Source organism: Haliotis asinina, chromosome 6, assembly GCF_037392515.1.
Source record: "Haliotis asinina isolate JCU_RB_2024 chromosome 6, JCU_Hal_asi_v2, whole genome shotgun sequence".
Lineage (NCBI taxonomy): Eukaryota > Metazoa > Mollusca > Gastropoda > Lepetellida > Haliotidae > Haliotis > Haliotis asinina.
The window spans coordinates 25,522,787-25,548,346 of NC_090285.1; the positions used below are offsets into that span (position 1 = coordinate 25,522,787).

Genomic DNA, 25,560 nt, shown 5'->3' on the forward strand with positions numbered 1-25,560 from the left:
AAAGCAGACATAGAAGCAGTTATATGCTCCAAAATGCTGTGCGAAGACAGCAAAGCTAAAGCGAAGAAAAAGAGAAGTTGTTGGATGAAAGATTGGACTCTCCGTCGTCACATGCACAAAGCATACAACCACCTCAGATAATGAAATACTATGTTTCCTCCTGTTAAAACACAGGGCATGGTTTCTTTGAAGCAGATGAAGCCATGTTTCGTGCCCGTATGTAACAATTACCATGTGACACCAAAACGCAATTTCATTGGGCACACCAAATCCAACTTGCCATTTAACTAGAGCAGGCCCTCCACACTCACAGCACAATCCAGTTAGAGCTGCTGATTCTTGAATTTGATTAATCGATCTGATGTTACAAACTCCATCTAATTCTGCACATCGATTTGAGAGGTTCAACCCGTGAGAGTCTGCCTTAAGACTGAAGTTGTTCACTGTAGACACAGACCCATCAGTACAGCTTGTTCAGCTTGACCCGATCGAGTGAATTCATACTTATGCATTGCATGACTGTCAAAACTGATTGGGCCAATTATTGTGAGGGGGTACACCTTTGTCAGTTGATGGTCAACATGTCCGGTCACCATTTGACATCCCAGTGTCAAGAAATCATCAGCAGTGTATAATCTTTTTTATAAAAAGAAGCTACAGATGGTTTAATGTTTCTGATGTATGCATGTTTCGCACGAACCCAACTTTAAAGAACGAAAAAAATCAATTCTTTGGTACTCTTTTCATCACTGCATATGAAAGACTTCTGGTTAATCATAAATGGAACACTATTTCTTTTTAAAAAAAAGCAAAACTAAAAACATTGTGGTTAATTAATACCAAGCGCCTAAAAGTTGCTAAAAAGCCGTCTGCTTCTCTCTCGCCCACAAACGAAACCACAGACAGGTTACGTAGCTCTGTTGCCAGAGCCCTGTTGCTAGAGTCATAAAAGGAACGATTTTCAGTTAGCTATATAGAGAATGTGTAGGAAGCTGGTCATTTTGCTGATTTCTCGATGTCACCAAAGACATGCCGAATTGTTGTGTTGCCGTCAATTGCTCCTTGGGGTCAGGTGGTGGTGTGTCTATGCACAGATTTCCACCGGACCCTGTAGTTTGTGCTTAAATTGGTAGGTTGTGTGTGTGCAAAGCAAGCGTTGTGGAAGCCAGTGGTATAAAATATATCGGATGGTTCACCCCCTACCACGCTTCCAGGATAGAAAATGGAGGTTTCATCCAGTTTATAAAATCAAGACTACTTACTACTCATTGCTGACGAAAATGATTTTGCATGAACACAACGCTTTCTTCCTCGGAAACGAGGTTGTGGTTGAAGTGACAATATTATCGTAAGTACTATTATGTTGACCCCGCCTCGCTTCCAAGAGTGAAATTGTTTATGTTATATGCAATGCCATGTAAAATCCTAATGTCCATCAATAAAATACATATTTTACTACCAGTGAAAAGTAATTTTGATTTTGTAAGTCAGTGAAAACAAACTTAAATTGCAATCATCCTCAGACAGGGCGCTGCCATTTTCGAAAATTGTGAAGTCACCGGCTAAAGTCCGTTAGAATTATTGAGATTATGGCTTGTTCTCATCAAGTTAGAAAATCAAAACTACTTTCTACTGGTAGTTAAATATGTATTTGAATCATAACCAAAAGGAGTTTGCATGACACAACCTGTAACATAACCTAAGAGAGGTCGGTGTCAAAGTGAAAATACTGCGCAATGAATTTCTTCACTTGCTACATTTACTTGGTTCGTAGCGTTCACTCACTAGTATGTAGACACTCTATATAGTTGGTCTCATAATCCTAATTACTTTATAATCATACTTGTATGCATTTTGAAACGTAATAAAAAGAAGCAATCTGCGAATGTATAACAGGAATGTAACATGTAGACATTTTATAGTTTTCCTAAATGAATCAATTAATTCCCACGCACGCCATAGTGTATGTCGTCTGCATCATTACACTTAACGACGAAAACAATGATTCTGTTGAAAGCTACGTCAACACAATAAAAACAAAATACAAATATTAAAATTAAAGTTATAGGAGCAATGTCAGGCTATTACCTTGCTCAAGGAATGTATCCATCAATAACCACAAAATTGAGAGACATATAATTCATCTGCAGATTTCCCAAGTGATGTGTCTTTTAACAGTGTAATATACGAAAACGTGATGCATCATTTCTGGTTTTTCACACTGCTGTATAGTCTCATTGGTCAGCCAAGATAGCACATCAGCAACTAATTGCATAATGTGCGTCATTCTTTCAAAAAGTTATTTAGTTAGCCAATAATGAGCAATCAATCAATGTATTGGTGGTTAATCCTTTGAAAGAAGGGTGTTGTTTTTACGTAGACACAGGCACGACATGGGGTATTCAGTATAGATTAGTAAATGTACATATATAAGCGCTACCTTTTGACCAATCCCCCATTTAAATCCGCATAAAAGTAGTTAATCAATCAGCGTGTTATTGGTTAATCCTTTGATCAATCCAGACACAAGAAATGCCAAATGGGGGCCTTTGCCGGGTAATCTAAGTGGTGTTACCACTAATTATACCTGTTATAAATTCATTAACTGAGTGTCTAGTGAATGATGACAAATAATGTGTAGCTGTATACCACCTAACTCGGATTACAACCTAGCGACACCAAGTGATTTTGACAGAATCGTCAATGAAAACGAGGGTTTTTGTGTGTACAAACCTGTAAACGAAATAGTGTAACCCCTGAAATGTTGATGAATTCTGCATAGACCCTCATATCTATACCCACTATTATGTCACGGAGACGCACTGCTCTGATTGGTTGAAATTTCGTTTGCAGTTGAGAATTGTGCACAGATGTCAAAAAGGTCGATTTAAGGTAATTAAAGATCGAAATGAGCAGTTTTAATGACAGGGTTTCACTTGTAACGATGTCAACGAGTGATTTATGCATTTTCACCCCCTAGAGTATATGTGATCTTTAAAGGGGCACTGATGCGGAGCAATTTCCGTGGACTGGTGTAAACTTTTGTTATTGTTTTTCTCGCATGAGTACCCGGATGATATCCCAGAATTCGTGACTGGTTCGTGACCTCTGCTGCCCAGTCCGTATGTGTAATTGATAGTTTAATTATAGACAGATCAACTGAGGTAAAGTCACTTTTTACTTCATTACAAATGTATTATGAAAACAAATGAAACACTTTGAAGGTTAATCATCTGTCTGTGGTAGAAATGGTTAAAAAACTATTAGGACGGAAAAATAACAAAGTCAATGTACGTCTCTATATTTTGTCTCATAACCTTAATTAGTTTATTGTCATATTTGTGTGATTTTGAAAATTAATAAAAGAACACACAGTGTGCTTATACTCATAGTAAATTTCTAACATAACAGCAACATTTATACATTGTATAGATTGCCAATGTGGATCCTATTTCACACACATACACGATCTAGGGTGTTTTCTGTCATATAGATTCTGCTGAATGCTACAACAAATAAATTAAAACAAAATGCAAATAATGAATGTAAAACAGACTAATTTTATAGCAACAATGTCAGGCTACTACCTTGTTCCGGAATGTCTTCATCAATATCCACGTAAAAGAAATCGTATTCCATTCATCTGCAGCTGGTAAATAATCCCGCTCTGTGTCGGGTGTCTTACAATTGTCTAATTTGCGAAAAAGTACATCGTTTCATGTCTTTCGTTGGTGAAAATCTGATAAGCCTCTCATTGGTCACCCAAGATAGCACACCTGGCAACTATTTGTATGATGTCCACTATTCTAAGTAATTTAGTTAACCAATAATGACCAATCAATCAATCAACGCAAGGGTGGTTAATTCTTTGAAGGGAGGATGTTGTTTTTACACTCGCACTTTACGACAGGGTGTAGTCATCTACACACACTGCCTTTTGACAAATCCTCTAGAAGATAAAAGTAATTAATCAATCAGTGTGTTATCGGTTAATCCTTTGATCAATGTTTGTTTTTGTAACTCAGCTGATAATCCCTCTTGCATCACTTACATGCACATATTACGTAACATACAATACATTTGCCATTACAGACCTTAATTTATAATGTTGAGTATTTACTCCAGACAGGAGAAATGCCAAATGGGAACCTTTGTTGAGTAACCGAAGTGGTGTTACTACTAATTATACCGGTTATAAATTCATTAATTGACCATCCAGAGAATGATGACAAATAACATGTGTAGGTTCACACCATCAAACACAAGTTACAGCAAGGAAGATGTAATCTCTGTGTTGCAAGCAGCCTGAAAACACTTAGGGGCTGAAACTGTTTTGAGGATACCAACGGAATTTCGTTACATGAGAAATACATACTGGCATTTGCTGTGTACTTGGGTAAATAGGTGTAATAAGGGGGTTTTTTTTACGTAAGAAAATTTTCAGATTTCTCTACCAAAGGCAAAGTCATCGTTTTTTGTTTACGAATTCAAATAAATCAACTGTGTGTTTTTATTATCATAAATAATAAACCATTGTAGCTACCATAGCTACCAAAATTTACGTATGATATTTCCTATCACAGCTGAACCAACACTCAAAACTACCTAAATATAAAGCTTTGCAATCTTTCGGACTGAAACAAATGACTTGCTACCCGCCTGTAGACATCATATTTTCATATAACATGATTAAATATAGAGGTTAAAAACACAGAAATAGGATCAAATTGGATCAGTAACTATACCATCCAAGCATCCGAAAAGAACTACACTGCTGGGATATTTTGTTATGATCAGACAAGGAATACCATGGATATTTTTAAATACTGGCATATGATGGGCTGTTTAGGTGAAGAAATTCTGCTAATATGGACAGGAGCCCAGTTCCTTTGTCCGTCACGGTCGAGGGAGCGGGCGCTGACCAATTTGCAGTTTGGTTTCGTAATTTGACCGTTGGCGAGAAACATTATTCGCTCCGCATCAGTGGCCCTTTAAGAAAATTCTCTGCTCCCCTATTTAATACAGTTCACTTGACCTGCCATTTGTGCAATTTGACCTCCAGATCATGCATGCGTAGAGTAGCTCAGGTGAAGCTCAACAAGCTGTCGTACATGTCACTGTGGATATCCCTAATTTCAGCAAAGAGATGTTTTACACATGTTAATTAAAGGAGAAATGTTTAGGACGTACCGTGTGTCACAGCTGATGCGAGCAAGGTTTGTCAGGTTGCAAGTAGACATGTGCACTGTTCTGTAAATTGTATCAACACAATGTAACAGAAATGTTATCATAATTCATAATTATAAAGATAACTAATCCAATTCAAGATATTAGCAGATTGTGTTATTAAAGTTTGAAATGGTATATACATGTATTCTTATTTGACTAGGCAAGAAATTATATATGCTACAGTCAGATTGTGAAATCAGTCATTTTGTAAAACTTTCAGTTACTTCATGAAATGACTAAGAGGGTGAGCAATATCTTGTCTTTTGTGTAACAACAATCAATATACTTCAGTCATTTCATGAAATGACTGAGAGGGTGAGCAATTTCTTGTCTTTTGTGTAACAACAATCAATATACTTCAGTCATTTCATGAAATGACTGAGAGGGTGAGCAATTTCTTGTCTTTTGTGTAACAACAATCAATATACTTCAGTCATTTCATGAAATGACTGAGAGGGTGAGCAATTTCTTGTCTTTTGTGAAACAACAATCAATTTACTTCAGTCATTTCATGAAATTTCATTTCATCTATACTTGGTGGACAGGGTTGTGCCAGGTGTGGCTGCTCTGGACACAGCAAGTGTCTAACAAGCAGGTGTAAATGCATCAAAAGCCAAGCTGAAGTGCAACAGTCACTGCCTCTGAGTTCTAACTGTTAGTGACAATAAATAAATTGTGATCTACTTTTGTAGATTAAGTTATTAAGTGACATTTCACAATCTGACTGTAACAATGTGTGAGCTGGTTGTCACCTGAAGGACAGGTAATCGAGGGAGATATGAGCCTACATTGCATTCTGTGAACAGTACCTAATTCTTTTAAATACATGTACCTTTCCCATCATTGAAAGAGATCATATCAACTCGTTCACCTCATTCCGAAGATCATGACATCACCAGCTTTGAAATCTGTGGTTTTCCACTGGCCTCCGAACTTGTCTGTTATTTCAAAAGGGTCTGTTGTAAACCACCCTGTGCCTGCAATGTAACATGTGAATACATGACAAAGGAATTGCAATATGTGAATACACTATAAGGTGGTGTGAGTGAGCACAGTGTACAGGAATTGCAATATGTGCATACACTATAATGTACTGTTGTGTTCAGTGCTGGGGGAAATTTAGTGAATCGTTTGAATTCTGATTTCGCGGGCTTTTCTTTCATCACCTTTTTTTCAACGTAATAGGTTGAATTGGCATTTTTGATCATTTGTTTCGGTAAGTGCATACCGAAAGGTATCAGAATCTGCAAAGTTGTGTTTTACGTTGCATGTGACCTTTAACGTCTTGTTGTGTGTGAAGACAGCATAAAGGTATTGCAATATATGAATACACTATAAGATGTCGTTGTGTGTGAACACAGTATAAAGGTATTGCAATATGTGAATACGCTATAAGGTGGTGTTGTGTGTGAACACAGTATAAAGGTATTGCAATATCTGAATACACTATTAGGTCTTATTGTACGTGAACACGGTATAAAGATATTGCAATATGTGAATACGCTATAAGGTAGTGTTGTGTGTGAACATAGTATAAAGGTATTGCAACATGTGAATACGCTATAACGCTCTGTTGCATGTAAACACAGTATATAGGTATTGTAATATCTGAATACACTATTAGGTCTTATTGTACGTGAACACAGTATGAAGGTATTGCAATATGTGAACATGCTATAAGGTGGTGTTGTGTGTGAACACAGTATAAAGGTATTGCAATATCTGAATACACTATTAGGTCTTATTGTACGTGAACACAGTATGAAGGTATTGCAATATGTGAACATGCTATAAGGTGGTGTTGTGTGTGAACAAGGTATAAAGGTATTGCAATATGTGAACATGCTATAAGGTGGTGTTGTGTGTGAACACAGTATAAAGGTATTGCAATATGGGAACATGCTATAAGGTGGTGTTGTATGTGAACACAGTATAAATGTGCGAATACACTATAAGGTGGTATTGTATATGAACACAGTATAAAGGGATAGCAATATATGAATACACTACAAGGTGTTGTTGTATGTGAACACAATATATAAACTTAAAGTGTGCTTCTCAGTATATATTAGGTTATCTATTGTTTTCCAAGAATAACCGTTTTTCAGTTTTTTGTTTTGGAGGGACAGGTTTTACTTTTTGTTAGTAAGACCGCTTCCCGGGTTTTACTTTACCTAACTTTATATGAACAATGATATTCAAATGATACATAAGTGTTTGAAATCTACTGAAAAACATCTTTAAGATTAAACTCACTATACAAATGTTTTCCAGACTGGGATTGGAACTGCAAATCTCACATCCATAGGCAGATGCTCTACCACATGGCCACCTGGCCGACGAAGGTGATAAGGTTAAATTATCTACTTATAGTTACTGTCATTAAATTGATTTTATGTGCGCTTCAGTTATTGTTAGGTAGCTTCATTAAATGATCATTTATATTGTAATTATCCATCACTGACCATATAAATGTCAGAGAAAACACTTCTCCTCGGTTTTGCAGACAGTGTAAAACCATTAGGGTCGGGAAACCTCGGAGGCATGTTTTCTCTTACACATAAAGGTATTGCAATGTGTGAATACACTAAAAGGTGGTGTTGTATCTGAACAGAGTATAAAGGCACTGCAATGTGTGAATACACTAAAAGGTGTTGTTGTATATGAACACAGTATAAAGGTACTGCAATATGTGAATACAGTATAAAGGTGCTGTTGTATGTGAACATAGTATAAAGGTACTGCAATGTGTGAGTACACTATAAGGTGTTGTATGTGAATACAGCACAAAGGTTTTGTAATGTGTGAATACACTAAAGGTGGTGTTGTATGTGAACACAGCATAAAGGTATTGCAATGTGTGAATACACTATAAGGTGTTGTTGTATGTAAACACAGCATAAAGGTATTGCAATGTGTGAATACACTATAAGGTGTTGTATATGAACACAGCATAAAGGTATTGCAATGTGTGAATACACTGTAAGGTGTTGTATGTGAAAAAAGTATAAAGATTTTGCAATGTGTAAATACACTATAAGGTGTTGTTGTATGTGAACACATGTAAAGGCATTGCAATATGTGAACGCAGTATAAAGGTTTCGCTGTGTGTGAATACACAATAAGGTGTTGTATGTGAACACAGTATAAAGGTACTGCAATATATGAATACACTAAAAGGTGTTATTGCATATGAACACGGTATAAAGGTATTGCAATGTGTGAATACAGAATAAAGGTAGTGGAATGTGTGAATACAGTATAAAGCTATTGCAGTATGTGAATACTTGTATCAGCTATGGACTCATGAAGACCCAGGTTAAAACTGGTCATCAGTAAGCCATGTTTGTCATTTGAGGCTTCTAACAGTATTAGGTGGTCAGAGTCCCTGACTTGGTTGACATATGTCATTGTATCCTAACTGCGTAGATCAATGCTCAAGCTGTTGATTGTCTGTTCCAGACTATTATATACAGACTGATGCAATATAGCTGGAATATTGCTGAGTCTGGCATTTAAAAAAAAATCAATATATCAACACTGATACTACAACAGTGTCAGAGCTACCTTTGAGCCTTGCTTCTTCTGCATCAAGATTACCGTATGTGTTCTGGAACTGAGCAAATCTGAAATATTAAATAACAACTATCATTCATCAAAACAGACAGGCTTCAAAATCATATCCAACCCAATCTATACCATGTTAAATCATATACTGATCAGTTTTAACAATAACAGTCAATCATGCACAGCAGCATTTCTTCATACTATATTGGGAAACAAAAGCAGTAAGAATTTGGTGAAGGTGGTTGTTCTAAGAATATATACATATTTCATGTGTTAAGACACACACTCTTTATACGTAAAATTCATTTTTTTTCATTACTGTTTGTTAAGTTATGCGTCCAATCTAAATGAAATTATTGTTACTTAAGCACAATGCCACAATCATATCACCAATATACCTACAAAATTTATCATCGTACACTTGCAGTGTGAAGAACCGTTGAATATACCATTACTAATGTTTATTTTCTAATGCACTCAGCAATATTCCTGCGCATGGCTGCATTAGACTGGACCAGACAAACCGTCATCAGTGTTGTAAGCCACAACCTAACCCACTGGCAGAAGATGACACAATCACCAAATTCACTAAGTCTGACCAATTGATTGATCTTCTCCAATCACAGCCATTGATATTTTGGACTGATATCAACATCTGTCACGGACCAGCTTAAATAAACCAAGTGTTGATGCCTGGCGTCACAATTTTGTCTCAAAGCTCTGTCTCTGAACTATGAAACCTCAGAAAATTCATGGTAACATGAGGATTTTTTGTTGAAGACATGCTAGCTGACTGGTTTTCATACTCAACTTTGTGTGCTGGTGACAAGATGCTCTACTCATAGAATGAGACATCAGGAATCATTGCCCCTAAAAGAACTAGAATCTCTGATGTATGGAGAAAGTGTAATCCCAAATATAGCATTTGTAACAGACAGATTGCTCAGAACCTCACAAAACTGAGAGTCAGAATACCACAAACCACAAATTCTTGGTGTGTGATCTACCTTTCAGGAAATCAAAAGTAGCTATTACAAATACAGCACATCTCAAAATGAGATAGGACAGGACAGGTTCAAGGTGATGCTTCATGAGTCAGCATAAACCTTTAACTCCCATTCTTTAACACTGCACTAAATATACCTTAGTGACTTATAATCACCTTACCACTTGGTGTATAAGGGTCCAGGACATATTATTTTCAGTAAATACTGTGCGTCAATAACATCATGTTTTTGCCCATGTATAAGGATAATGTATCAATACCTCCACATAAACATGCCACATTGTTAATGGGAGCACTGTACTAACACATTTGGCATAATGTCACGCTACAGATAGTGGAAGAGATGTTTGCCCTTTTTTTCTCTAACCTGAATCTATGATTCTCAGCAATCCATTAACGTCATTTTTACTGCTATTTCATCTTTCCTCCTAAGTGTAATGTGTTTTAGCAGATAATCAAGATTGAATTGTTCTTTGGTATCCTTTGTACATTTAAAGTACATCCTGTCTTTCTCAACTTAATGAAAGACACCAATAATCAAGGCTCCAAATGACCTTCTTTCCCATTAGCTTCCAGGCTCATCCATCACCATATTTATACATGTAGGTGTCCCAAAGTGTTGATCATCTAAGACTTGCATTACTTCAGTCTTTTATTCCAGATCAAGTCATGGCATGACCTGTACAAATTGATGTTAAACCCATCTAACTCACTCAGTCACTCACTCACCCAGGTAGTCGGTTTGATCCCTCACACATGGCCAGGACCCCCATCTCTACACTGATATCGCCGACTGGCGTCCACATCGTGAGCAGGGACTTGGAGCCACGACTCATGTACACATTGTCCACGTGGACCCCGGTAAAGGCATCGGTATGCACAGCTCTGCAGACATAGTACATCAACAACATCCCTAACTAAATATCTCCATTCTGTTGGGAAAATACCCTTCAGTTGAATACCATGAAGCTGCCTCAAAACAATTTCCAAGAAAACTGACCTCTTGAGTGGGATAAATTTGACTAAGCTATTGGTTAGATTAGAGATTGGAAAGATGGCGACGGTGTTACTTCAGTGATGAAGCAATGGTTGTGAATGGGTCCAGGGTATATATTACAGCAAAACGGATACACCTGATATTCCAAGATGCCACAAAGTGAAATCATCCTAGCAGTATGCTTATTAGTACACTGCATACAACACTCCTACACATACACTGCCCATGTATGCAGCCTAAATGTATATTTATTTCACTTCTTTCTTGTATCTTTGAGCCAAACTAACAGTTAAGTGCAGACAATTTGGTGTAGACACATTTTTTAAAAACTATATTGTTGGAAGTCCTAATTTTGTTATTTGGGGTATATCATTTTCGTTCAATGCTAAATGCTGTCATTCAGTGCTCTATGTTTCTTCACTGAGTGGCTTGTGCTCCTGTGCACAGAGCTTAGGTCACAAACCAGTTGAAGTTCAATGACATGGAGCTCAGACAGTCTTTGGCAGCTTGACCCCTGAGAGTTTCTGGGACTTCAGTCCTGTCCCACAGTGAAGCACATCTGATACATACGGTCTCACCTCAGTCAAGTGAGCATTTTCAAAACTGCCTATGTTCACCCAGCAGAAAATCGGAACTGGGGGTTGGATAAAGTCTAATGATTTATAACCTTCCAGAGCTTTACAGGCAGCTTGGTTTATCAGGTGTAACAATTACCAGATTCTGATTTATTGAGCGCCACAAGCAATCATTTGATGTCATGGAAGATGACTCATTATTATCATAAAAGTCACCTCTGCATAGCAACACCATTCACTATAATATAATACTGTAACATAATTGTTCGTTTCAGTTTGTGACTATTCTACTGACAACTGCTTTGGACTTATATACTGGGCACTGAGCAAGTTTAGATAAATCCCTCAACAGGAATATTGTTATGAATGTAAGACAAACAGCTAAGTTAATTGTTTTTATCTTCCTACTGTTGTATGAAACAATGACAAGTACTTACTCCTGTGTCAGTAAGTGCCTACCGTAACCACTTGAAGTCCAGGGTTGTCACATCTTTACCAAAGAACTTCTTGAAGAAACTGAAAGCTGTTAATACATAGCATTGAGACAGGGGTAATCAGCAGAATTAAAGGAAAACATGTTAGAATCCTGGCAGAGTGAGATGTTGCCAATCCTTTGTAAATAATATCGACACTGCTGGACCTACTCAGCAGTTACTTGTACAACTACTCCTAGTGCACTTCTAAACACTAAACACCCCCTTTTAATGTATCCTTGAAGTGCTCTTGCTGTTAGCTGATTTGCCAATCAGTGTAAACTCCAGTTTTTATTCCCAGCTCCCTATTAAATATCCAGACCAGGATGTTCCTTTTGTGCTGGAATGATAACAGTATTTATTACCTACGAGGGCGAACATATCGGGCTTCATATTTTTCATATGATACCTAAGGGAAAAATATCACTTTGTCATGGTGACGTGATGTCATAAGAATGCTATGAATGTTACATTCTACAAACAGGTAGCCAGCCTGTGTTTGAAAATAGATTTGGTTATATTTTCCTCAATTCGGTAAAAAACAGAATGTTATATTCGTGCCCATGCCATACAACTTTTATGACACCCTAAGTATCAGCATATCCCTTGCTTTTTCTCAGCAAATACCAACATTTCGGTTTGCATCGTAAACATAGTATATAGAGTTGTGACGATATGCCCATGCCACAATACTGGTAGTCCGATACATACAATACGATACTTATCACGATATTTTGTCCTTGTATACAGAAAAAAAAAGTACTGGAAATAATGTGCTGTTATGTTATCATTTCAGAAAAGGTATTCTTCTCCCAAGAAAAATAAAACATGTCACATCATGGAAGACATTTTATTAAAATGTTTAGCATGTGTCTTTAGCATAGAAGGGGAGACAGTGTTTTCGTAGACTGCTAAGTATGTAAGTATCGTGTTGAATCGATACACGACAATCGTATCATGTATGCATGCATCGTATCATGCAGCTGTTGAATCGCGATAACTTGCGTATCGATTAATCGTCACAACTCTAATAGTATGACATCGGCACTCATACAACATTCTCTATATATGTGCACATGGTTCCATACTTTGGTGGAGCTGGGATGCCAAGTTGGAAGCACCTGAGATTTGAAATCTGACTGTGTAAGTAGTTGTGCTCAACAGCAGCTGTCCTGGATATGAAAACCTACTGCCGTGCCTGGACAAACCTGATGTAGAATCACTAGATGCAGAGGCTCAACGCCAGATGTGTAAAAGTGGGGTGGGAAAATAAACTTAAGAGGCTTGTAGTAGAATTGGTCTCTGGAATGAAACATATTTTGCATCAAGTCTGTCACTTGTTTATGTATAAATGTACCATTTAAGATATAATTCTAATATATATTACTACATTTTGATGTTTATTTGCAAACCTTAAGGACAGATGGTAAAATAGTTACTAAGGGAGGAGGGATGGAAAAAGTGCTATGACACTTTTCACATCAGTTAAGTAATCTTTCGTGTGATGTGAAATCCCAATTATTTTGATTTTATTGCTGGGTGATACTTACGTCTTGAACCTTCAATGACCGCTTTGACAGGATCTTGATGGGTAATACTGTTTATTCCCTTGAAGTAAGAAAATCATGTATGTCAAATGGTTCATAACGTTGGTAACTCAGAACAATTAATGAACATTAACATCTGTATTCAGCTGTCTTGTTTTACAGTGCAGAGGTAATACTTGATTGCAAAATGTTAGCCTTTCAAAACATAGAGTAAGTGAAACTGGCATAACAACAGGTCCCGTACACCCTATGGCTACGTTCAAGGAACAACAATAAATATTTCAGAGTCATGTGCCAGGATTCAAACCATGGACTTAAGGATCCAAATTCAGATGCCAGTGAGTATAGCCCCATCAGGAAGTTGTACTGTAAGGATGTCATCTGTGGGATGACACCACACCCTCCTACATATTTCCTAGGGCCGTAGAGCAGGGCACTTACGCTTAATTTTTTCAAATCTAAACATGCTCAGCCACATAGGAGGCCAGTATACCTCAGCCATAAAATGTCTGAATGCTGTGCTGGGATTTGAACCATGGACCTTCTGATAGGAGGTCAGAAATCCTTGTCCACTTGGCCAAAGAGGTCAACAAAACAAGGTGTCATCTGTCGAATGACTCCAAACCCTGCAACAATTCGCAGGGTGGCCAAGGTAGAGGATACACAGAAGGTAGAGGATGGACAGAAGGTAGAGGATGGACAGAAGGTAGAGAATGGACAGAAGGAAGAGGATGGACAGAAGAAGGTAGAGGATGGACAGACAGAACAGTTATGACTTACCTCCATGGTGGGTACACACCCAACCCCACAGCCTTGCTGGAGGACACCCTTCTCCAATGGCTCCAACGGGTGGAGGATCCCCTCCCCCTGGTCCTTCAGGTACTGTAGGACTGCCAGGCGTGCTGCCAGAACCTCCCCCCGATCATGGAGACTTCGGATGAAGAGATATCTAGAAAACACAATCATGACAACCTACAAACAAACCATTACTTTGGACTACAGGTTCCTGATGGCTTGATCAAGGCCATTAGGAAAACTGATCTGTCTGTGCAGATATGTGAGTCTGAATTATTATATCTATATCAAGGTGGTCTGTGAACATTGCAGCCATGACTGTATTACCATGTTTATTATGACTGCTGTAAGTAAAATATGAAAATTCCATTTTTTTTCATTCAGAAAAATTACAAATTTAAACAATTTAATTTTCAACATCAATTAGGGCATCTGTTAACATACTGTCTTGATCAAGTTTTTATTTGGAGTTGATCATATGGTTTCACATGCAACCATCCCTGTATTTTGATACCCATAGCACCCATGCCGGCAATGACCCCTTCCAGCATTAGTTATTGTCTGTCATATAAACAAACAAAACATATTCAAGAATGCCTATACATTACTAGAATACGTGGCAAGTCTTGATTTTCCACATTTTCAAGTGAAGAAAGTCTCTGGGCAGTCCTGTTCATTATATTTAGCGATTATTTTCATGAACAGCAATTTTCTGTAACATATATGTTCATTTGAGAGACTAGATATTAATCAATATTAGTTAGAATTAACTCAATTCAAAAATTCATTAGAGGAAATACTTCACATTGTCTATATTTAAGTAAGAACAAACACATTTATACAATATCAACAGGCTGGACAACTGCAGAATGAAGGCCTGTACTATGACTGCCATAGGTGCTTACTTGTTTCAACTATAAAACTGCCCTCGAGGCATACACTATCACTTACGGGATCTTAGTACTATAGGATACTTGTATACAGTACTAAGACCTGACAGTTTCTTGTGTATACATACTATGACGGCAGTTTTAGCGTTACACGCACGCTGCCCCAAGTTATAAATACAGTAACCATGGTAACGGAGTCACTGTGCATTTGGTTATGGCGTCTACTGCTACTAATGCAATATAGATCTACTGTACACAGGGCTACCGTTAGGTTGTTTAGAGAGCATGAGAGTTTTTATGCCTGGTGACATACGTACCCCTTGTCGTGTAGTTCCTTGTGCAGAGCGTCGACATCATTGAGTTTATCATTGCAATCCTGCAACTCTTGCATATAGGCTGATGGAAACTGTACTGTCCTCGTCCCAAGTTTCACCTCTCTGGTAGCCATCTCCGATGTCAGGTTGTGTGAAAGTGGGGTATCAGTCACAGATAAGATAAAACAGTTCTTCTTGTTACGATCGCCATGTTGAACTAAAGTAAATGCATCACATAAATCACATGATCCCATCACGTGACCCGCACAACTAACGGCGCATTTCTGTGCATGCGTGAGTTCAGAGTTTAACTTGTTTGAGTGGTATTTTAGAAGTTGAGGTGAACAAACAGGACAAATTGTTATGGATAACAACTTCTTAATTGCGTGACTGAGACGTTTCGGTTCAGATTCTTGTACCGCTGTCAAGCAGGATACCCCGAAATGTCGCAATCACGCAATAAAGAAGTTGTTATCCATAACAATTTGTCCTATTTGTTCAGAGTTTACTTATTTGGTTGGTTCGATAGATGGTGAACTCTACTCTCAGCAATAGAGCTACGTTACATGGTGTTCACTAACATGTTAGAGAGTACAATATCATTGGACAAAAAATCTGTGACTATGTGTCACAGTTCACCCAGCAGCAAGTGGGTATTTTGTGAGGATGAGACTGCATGTGCGGCAACCCGCTGCGTCAAACAGGCTGTGTGTGGGTGTGTGTGGCTATGTGTGGGTGGGTGTGGCTGTGTGTGGGTGTGTGGGCGTGTGTGGCTGTGTGTGGCTGTTATTAGTTATTATGTTTAGCCTCTTTCCCTTCACAAAACCATGCAGAAGGAAACAGACGTACAGAGTGTTTGGTTCATATGTATTTAAGGTGTTCTGGTACAGCTGGTCATTAAACCAGACAGGATCACCAAGACAAAGGTTACATGTGATGATACGGTATGTGTCGTCTTTGGCAATGACACAAGAAGTGTATGCAAATTTCTCGACTGCTGCTGCAATTGATTTGGCTGAATTTTACGAATACCCTCTGTAAGACTATTTGTGACTTAAAAAGGAATACATACGTAACGCCACATACTATCCATGCAAGTACATACTGACGGATAAGTTTCGCCCAGGAAGTTTAGGCGCCGTCTTAGTGTGGGTTCGAATACCAGACTTGTTCATAGAAATAATCTTTGCTTTGTCATCGCATATTATGTTGGCAGTACATGAGAATGGCCGTCGTCAATTCGTCGACGGCACTAAACGCGTGAAGTGTTTAATAATGAAGTGTTTAACTGTAAAATGTTTAATAGCTGAGTGTTTCACAATCGCTTTTGAGTACTCACTAAAATGCCATTATGTATTTATCGCTTTCGGAGGAGCCGAAGGATCTGTGCCAGTTTACATCCATCAGAGGGATACACAAAGTCCAGATCAGGACTACCAGTTGTCGGACTTCCATTGTTTGGACGCGCCCTGGCTGAGTGGATTAGGCGGCAGACTCTGGTTTGCTGTCCATTAGGTGCTAGATTCTGAGAGTGTTAATATGAATGGTACTCAACCCAACAAAATTACTAGAATCTGTGCTTTACTGTGTCATTCTACAGAAAATGGCAATTCGCTATCAACACTGACATAATTCTCAAATTTTTTTATTGCATCAAATAACTTTCTGAAAATTTTAATGTGTGTCATTACCGCAACGTACTTAACCATTAATCAAACTATTACCGCAAAGGTCATTAGCGTCATAAAATCTGTCGTTGCGGTGGTGACACGTGTCACTACCACACGTATGATAACACTGGTAATCCCATATAGAAAGCAACAAATGCCACATTGTTATATCAAAATGATACAAACTATCTTGTAATGCAGTCCTAGGAATTAGAGAACAGGGCCATGTGACGAGGATTGAAACAAATGTTTCACAATGTTATTAAAGCAACAGTGATTACCACAACGCTCCCAACATCAAAATCTGTACATTTTGCCCACAATGGAACTAAAGCTGATGAAATAAGAATATGATAAAAATAGCTGCCACGGTTTTGTGAACCCATTGTCAGTGCGTACAAATTACTTGATTGGTTAAGAAAACAACATTTTCCATTATTAAAATGTGTTAAAATCACTTAAACATGATAAATGATATTATATCTGCCTTGTTGAAGTGGTAAAACAAGTAAGAAAGAATCACTAATCATATTTGATTGTTCCTTAAAGCAAAGTTGTATCAAGCTATTAAGTTTGTTGTGGGTCTGCCACGTCACATGGAAAATTGTAGCTAACTGTAATTACAAAGATTAAATTATAAGCCTCAATGTCTTATTTCCATAAATGTGATGTTTCATACCAAGTGAATTTATTTGGAAAAACATATTGGTTAACTTTAATATTAAATTTGTTTATGTCCATGTCATTACCGAAACAACATGACACTATCGCAGTTTCAATGTCGACACCAAAGCTGGACGAATTATTTATCAGTACATAAGCAGTTATTTCATTGAAGCTCCTTACCTTTAGAGAGGGTCAAAAGCATTCATTGTTGTGTCCTTTTGTCATAACTGTTTGAGATAGGAGCGACTGTTGCCTCACTTACTATGTTTACATTCATGCTAAAATGCTAAACAAAATACAAAAAATAATAAAAAAAGTGGCGTCGAAACAATTTAGAACAATGGCATTATATTGCACAGATATACATGTGAGTAGTCACATATGTGACGCCTTTCATAGTTGTTTTTCCTACTGTCTAATCCGCATTGAGTCAACTGCAAACATGTGCTTGATTACTGCAAATTAACAAAAAACGTTATTTGCATTATTTTATTGAACATATTGAGCAAAAACTAAAATATATGGTTCTAATATTGAAAGTAACTAAAGGAAAATGTGAGGAAAATGTCTATCAGTCCAGAGACAAAGATACCATTACAACGTTAATGAATTCCCCAAACAATTAAATAGCCGCGTACAAAAACAGAACCTTTGACAAAATTGGAACAGATTTGAACACTCCCAAACGCAGCTCAACCGACAGGAGATTGGTGCAGGTGTTACAGTGAGCTGAATAAGTTGAATCCTTGTCCATCCCGGAAGCCAGTGGGTGTTCAGTGCGGTCTTGTCCTAGTGCTTGTGCACAGAGAGATGGATTAGGCTTAGTAAAGTTCATGTATCGAACCTCGTGTTGTGTTAGTCCTTGTGTGTGTTGACGGTACATGATTGTTTGTGTAAATGATTTTAGAGAATGGCCGTCAGTTCCTCACGCCTTGGCTTGGAAACGATCACTATCATGCGAGTTGTCGAGTAAAGTCAGAAACAGACGGAGACGGAACTACAAGGCGTCCAGGTGACCTATGTATGGTCACTTGACGCCTTTCAGATGCAGCAGTATCAATATACCCATGGACAGAATGGATCGGCTGTTTCACCCACTGTTATGCCATACAGCATGTATAGGGCAAAATTGACAGACAACACAAATGAGTCATACGGCCTTTCTCCCACACATGCATCCTCGTCCGGTGTTATAACTCGGTCATTGTTCATGTCCATGATGATCCAGAAGAGCTTAGAACCTTGGAAAACAATCTTCTCGAATTTATCAATGTCATCATCTCTCAATGCTTTGAAGTTCTGCACGAACCGATTCTCTGTAATGCTGTCACGACCTCTGAGGATAAAGAATCTGTACCACCTGGGCAGAAACTCCTCACACTTTGCTCGGACTGTAGCTGGAGCATCGGATCCGGTCATGTGTCTTGCCGTGCAGCCTTCTATATCCGCCAGGGATATGACATTGTCGTAATTATGGTCCATTGCGTGGAACCACAGCCGGAACCTGTCCCACAACTCATCTTCCACACTTGCATCTGTAACAAATCAGATTTATGTAAAACTAAATTAATTAACTAGTTTAGCGAGGTGCTGTGTGAAGTGAGTGAGTTTAGTTTTACGCCGCACTGAGCGACATCGATCTGCGCAATTGAGAACCGATGACATGTGTCAACCATGTCAGCAAACCTGACCACCCGATCCCATTAGTCGCCTCTTTCGAAAACGTAGTCGCCTCTTATGGCAAGCATGGGTTACTGTAGGCCTATTCTAACCCGGGACCTTCACGGGTCCTTCAACAAGATGACATTGTGGTAGCATGAGTCTCATGCTGTGACAAGCAAGGTCATGCATATGGTGTACATGGAACAAACTGTTTCTGCAAAAAATATGATGATATTGAACAAGACAACCCAAATCGTGAGACAGAATTCTTTAGTACGCTGTCACTTCTGTGTCAGTGTTTCTAATTTTGTATGTCAATGACAGTAAAAATAGACTTCTTTTCCAGTTAGAAACGTGAACATGTGGCAATCAACGGCTTTTCAAATGTCATAAAACAGGATTTCAGCAGTGTCTATCACCAAGGGTTTCAAAAGTGTCTTGATGTAAAATTTATGAACTTCATTTGAACACACTGAAAAGAAATTGCAGTTGTCAAGGTAACATCAACATATTACCAATGTTTGTTTGCACGTCAAATCATAATTCATTCCCGTAGAAGTATCCATTTCACATGACAATCGCGATCTGGATCTCAGACTGAGGTGCCCGTCATGAAATTATTCTGCAGATAACGTACATAAGAAATGGAACCCACGTTACTTAGGTTGAAAAAACTAAATAATTTTAAACCTTTAAACTGAAAATATCAGGAACTTTACGGAACAGTCGAACTTCGAACTTTTGAATTAACAAATGCTTACTCGGATCTGGAAACAAACGTTTGATGAACACATAGACATAATTAATATCATTCTATAATCTTGTCACTTAGGACACTGGCCTTCAGTAACGCATGCTTGTGTCGTAAGAGGCGACTAACGGGATCGGGTGGTTAGGTTCGCTGACTTCCCAGTTGCGCAGATCGATTCTCATGCTGTCAATCACTTGATTGCCTGGTCCAGTCTCGATTATTTACAAACCGTCACCATACAGGTGGAATATTGCTGAGTGAAGCGTAAAGATAAACTCACTCACTCACTTACTCACTCACTCACTCATATCTGTCCTGACTATCACAGATTCCATTTGGTGTTATATAGCAACATAGGATTTAAATGAATGGAACAATTATGGCTCCTGTTCCTGAAACTTGTAAATCTCGCAAATTGATCATGGATGAAAACGCACCCACGTACGCACTCACATGAAATTCTGTTTTTTTTCATAACACCGCATTACTTAGTGGACGTAATGTTAGGACAGTTTATTCACGTCAGCATAATGCAACAGAATTCTGAACATAAGAAACGGACAGTAAGAACACGAATAATGAGTATAAGCAGGGATACTCTACAACCTCTATATAGGTTTCCTGGTATACGGTAAATAATGGGGTAGATACAAAATCAGTTTGAAACATAAGGATTTTGCTGTTTGAATGTAGCGCGGAACATTAGAATGTAAATTTGCTCAGCATCATTTACTGTGCGATGTTTCGTTTGATTATTACATAATGAAATATATTCACTGTCAGTTGTTAGAAGTCTTGAACATATGAATGTGTATTTTATACGTTACACGGCGTCGATTAGGGAGATTAATTACCAAGAATTTCTCGGAGATTAATCTTACTTAACACATCGCAATATGTGGTTCTAATCGGGGAAATTTTGCATTTTGTCTTGGACATTGTCATCGTCTGTTTCAGTATTATGCAGTCAACGATGTAGAACTTCTGCATGTTAATTGACATCCATACATTTTGTCAATTTTCCGCTTCAACATATGTTAATTATTCTTTGAAACCCATTTAGTAGGAATAAAACATCCCATCCACGTGTTTGATCCATTCCCTGGAAAAACAACCCAAGTCACGAGAGTGGGAAAACAGAGTTTACAGGCCTAAGTGAATAATTTCAACGTTCAATCACATATTCTGTTAGGTTTGGTAAGATTGTTTCTTATAAATTTTTACTTCATATAATTGATACATACTATCATAGTTCTAAAATACTCCACATTTTCCTCGGTCTTACATAAATATTTCTGAGTTTATAGAATAGAACTAAACGACCCGTTTTGTATATTTTCCTAAAAAAACGGGAATACTGAACACTGTATCTGTTACTGGTGATCTTCATTTTCCAAGTTGTAAGATAATTAGCATTGTGTGTTAAGCTTAAGATTACATGCATGGTCCGCTCCAAGTATATTAATCCGTCAGTGAGATATGCGCTCGTCTTAATTACTAAGTTACTTGATAAGCGTTATGCACTAATCGTTAAGACTACATGTCAAGAGAGAAAAGTAAAGACTACTCTATGATAACACACTCGCCGAGAAAACTGTTAGATAATTTTAGTCATTTCTGCATTCTCAAGTCTTTGAAGCTACGCTGGTAATCTCAAAATTCAGATAGGCGGCAGGGTAGATTATCAACATTTGTAAGTATTGTTTAAGGATTAGTCAGTTGAACGTGCATCCATATCACGAAATCTGAGAGCAACGGCCTTTATTCGGGGTACTTCACTTATGAAAAGCACCGGATAATGACTGGCCACTAATTGATGCTTCTCTTGGTTATTTTGAAGGTGTGCGGTCCCAAGCTAATTCCCCGACAACAATTCTAGGTATTATAATTATCCTAGGCCACATATAAACCCTAAAAAGGTTAGTATAAGGTCAAGGTTATTATAATACCTTTAAGCTGTTTTAACTGCAGAATTCTCCTCATTTCGAGTTGCTTGTTTGGTTGGCGACCGGAAGACATTTATACCTCCTTCCGAAAGAGTTTATGGCAGTTCTATGCCCAAACAACCTAAGTCATCACTATTGTCAGCCAAAGCAACCTAAGTCTGATTTACGTCATTTGGGCACAGAGTTTAGAAGCTATTTTCTCGAAATCTATAAAGCATTCCCCAACAACCTCATAATCTCAGGAAAGAGCTTCTCAGGGTACTTATACCACTGTTATTGTTCCAACTAAAGTTGTTTTGGCGTGCTACCCTACCAGTGATTTAACGTCGAGAGTGTCTGCGTGTGTTTGCGTGCATATGCGCGTGTTTACGCATTTTTCTGGACTGATGTCGGTTTCATTCTGCTAGCACCCGAGATCAGCCCTCAACTTCACTCAGTGTCAATACATACCACAAAGGAAGTAACATAGTCTTGCCAGTATGGTGAAATTCTGAAATTCAAGTTAGAATTTCTAGATGACGAAGTGTAAATATATAACTACGTGGCCCCACGGGCTCCAATAATTCACATGCATTGAGCACAGCAGCCCTTGATGATTCACATGATAAGTTGAACACGCTCTGATCATTCACGTAATGTTCTGCAAGGTAACAACTTTCAGGTAGTGAGTGAAAAAGTGAGTTTAGTTTTACGCCGCACTCAGAATGCAATATTCAAATGGTTGAACCTTACGTAAATAATCGAGTCTGGACCAGACAATCCAATGATCAACAACATGAACATCGATTTGCGCAACTGGGAACCGATGACACGTGTCAGCGAGCCTGACACTTATCCCGGCCAATTCTAACCCAGTCCTTCACGGGTAACTTTGATGTACATAACACAGCTGCAACTGATCATAAACACAAGATATAACATTGTTTGTATTTAATACCAGACAGAACGAAGTTTCACTTTGCCGGGCACCAAATACAGAATATACTGTCATGTTTGAGCAGCCCCGCTTAAGAACACCCAGAACTATACAATGGCGAATAATTTAGACCTTACTGTTGATTGTAACTTACTCCGACACCACCATATGTCGTACATATGTTATTGTGACATAAAACCTCAGGTAGGTTACAGATGTGTTTCACATTAATGAAAGTTTCTGCCAAAGTGGGTTTTTACAGAATTACTGTTTTAATCACACTCTCTGCTCACATCCACCTATATAATGTAGTTCCTTCGATATTCTTGTCCGTAAAACACGTAGCTGCAATAAAGGTTATCACAGTTATCTAATACGTGTCATACAGACCTGTACACGAACAGCTCATAGCCAACAGAACTCCAACAAGAAAAGGCCCACGCATCATGTCAACCAGTCAGAACTCAGAGTGGACAGTATTCCGTGTGTCATGCAACTAAATCTACTCTGATGACATTTGATATTTCAAAAGAATGGCAATTGTGACAGTGTCAAAATGTCAAAATATTACATGCAAGGCTCTGGTATATAACTTTTTCCCGCTAAAAGTTATATCTGGGGACAACAAAGGCAATTATTTGTAATTATTGTTAAAATGATCTCAAATTACGAATCACGACTTACTAATTTTTGGAAGAGTCAATTGTTAGAGCATCTGATTGGAGATCAGAAGTTAGGTGATTAACCGAGAGGCCAATGTCCCGGTGCGCAGATTCGCTCAGTCACATATACATGTGTAGACGTTGGGCGGCGATGGTTCATCGTCCGCGTAGTCGTTGGTGAGATCTGTGCCCGTTACTCAGATTGACCATGTCAGTCAGGTTTTAAACATAGAGAACTAGCTCCCTGACCAATACACACACACACATAAGATTTGCCGACGTAAGGGGGTGTTTAACATTTAGAGATAGCGTTGGTATTTGGGGCTCCTGTCTGGTGAGGGATTTGTGACATGTTTGTAACAAATGTTTGTTAAATGCATTCAACAGACACAGGAAGTAGAGGTTTTAAAATATTGAAACAATTAATGATAAGGTTAAAAGGACTTTTAAAGAAATATATTGAAATAAGTTTTATCCAATATCGCTATAGAAACTTCTCGCGATTGAGTGCGAATGTATTTCTCATGCAATTTACATTCCTGAAAATAGACACCATTTATTACCAGTTAAAGTCATTAATTGCCAGTGAGGTCACAACAATACTCATTATCTGTAAGGAGGACGGACGTTTGTCTGGCGTGCTATATAGTAGCTTGTGACGTTGTTGGTAATGACTTAAATCTGCCTGGCTCGCTTTCTGATTCTCGTCGTCCGGATGCCGGTGTGATTGTCAGGTCGGGTCACCCATTGTGTGTGTGTGTGTGTATGTGTGTGTATATGTGTATATGTGTGTATGTGTGTGTGTGTGTGTGTGTGTGTGTGTGTGTGTGTGTGTGTGTGTGTGTGTGTGTGTGTGTGTGAAATCATGAACAGCTCCTAATATTGTAGAACTTAAAAAGAAAATCGACTGAAACACCTTTAAATAAAAAATGCCATCATGTGCATTTTTAGCGACGTTGATAAGGTATCACTTTGGTACATGGCCATTCGTAAACTATGTCAAGAATAGAAGAGTTTGTATAGATTAGAGGATTACCTGGAAGTAAACATTATTATTGTTACCTACAACAATTACTGAATGTCATAAAACTGATATAGTTGCTCATAAGTAGCGTCAAATATAAATAGGCTTTACTAAGTACCAGTCAATCGTTAACCTTGTCAGAGAACAAGTTACTGTCACTACTATATAATTCATATAAAGCTGAGTGTCAAAACAATATATAGAACTGGAATTTATAAGTATGTCAGTTCCTATCCGAATTAAGAGAGAAGACTCGATGAGACTGGTCGGTCAGTCTTAGAAGTAAAACTATACAGGAAAACTACACGACCAGTTTTGTTCTCGCTATTTCTAGCTACACCTGGAATGTCAGGTCTGTGCCGACGACCTACCAGCTGTCAAGCGTTAGTATTATTTTTAATAGCACTGACAACTAGCTGAAACAGCAAACACGTTCCTTTGATTTCTATGTAAATCAGATTACTCAGGGCAAATAGAAATGTCAAACATTCAAATCGTCTGTGGCGGGTATATTTAATGACAAAACCAAAAGCAATTAATCCATTTTGAAAACATGAAGGCTGGCTGAACCCCACTTTCCCACATGCCGAATTCTTCCCGTTTACAATTACAGAGTAAAACCGTATTCACTGACACTGACCAGACAGTTGTGCCCTCAGGTCACCGACAGTGAAACACTCTTGACTTGTGACACTTAGGGTTTCTCTCCGCCTTGAGCTGATTTGGTTAGAACAAAATGTCTGGATTTATATCTGGTGAGGTGATATGGGGGTAGATATGCGCGTGCATATAACGGAGAAAATAAAGTAATCACCGACGTCACTTGATCTAAAAACAGACACAAAGACGCGTCCATACATGCCAACAAGT

General features: G+C 38.2%; 2 protein-coding genes across 2 annotated transcripts in view; both read right to left on the bottom strand.

Annotated features, from left to right (window-relative positions):
- The window catches only part of LOC137288188 (1-deoxypentalenic acid 11-beta-hydroxylase-like), a 20,533-nt gene extending 4,900 nt beyond the window's left edge, over window positions 1–15,633 (bottom strand). Inside the window, exons 1-8 of the mRNA XM_067820624.1 lie at window positions 15,397–15,633; window positions 14,175–14,343; window positions 13,398–13,455; window positions 11,834–11,897; window positions 10,532–10,687; window positions 8,797–8,855; window positions 6,101–6,206; window positions 5,191–5,250 (exon numbers count right to left, since the gene is read on the bottom strand). Coding sequence (XP_067676725.1) covers window positions 5,191–5,250; window positions 6,101–6,206; window positions 8,797–8,855; window positions 10,532–10,687; window positions 11,834–11,897; window positions 13,398–13,455; window positions 14,175–14,343; window positions 15,397–15,527 — 803 coding nt within the window. The 5' untranslated portion in view covers window positions 15,528–15,633. The remainder of the gene's footprint in view (window positions 1–5,190; window positions 5,251–6,100; window positions 6,207–8,796; window positions 8,856–10,531; window positions 10,688–11,833; window positions 11,898–13,397; window positions 13,456–14,174; window positions 14,344–15,396) is intronic.
- Window positions 15,634–18,172: 2,539 nt separating this feature from the next.
- LOC137286797 (uncharacterized) lies at window positions 18,173–23,500 on the bottom strand. Its single transcript, XM_067818796.1, has 2 exons — window positions 23,395–23,500; window positions 18,173–19,264 (listed from the first exon to the last, which is right to left on the bottom strand). The coding sequence occupies exons 1-2, from the start codon at window positions 23,450–23,452 to the stop codon at window positions 18,786–18,788; spliced, it is 537 nt and encodes a 178-aa protein (XP_067674897.1). The 5' UTR covers window positions 23,453–23,500; the 3' UTR covers window positions 18,173–18,785.
- Between the last annotated feature and the right edge of the window lie 2,060 nt (window positions 23,501–25,560).

Bases quoted from the DNA above. Each gene is read 5' to 3' on its own strand.
- LOC137286797 (XM_067818796.1), bottom strand. From the start codon at position 23,452: ATGATGCGTGGGCCTTTTCTTGTTGGAGTTCTGTTGGCTATGAGCTGT. The intron at 19,265-23,394 runs GTCTGTATGACA...GATTTGTTACAG, and splicing joins TATGAGCTGTTCGTGTACAG to ATGCAAGTGTGGAAGATGAG.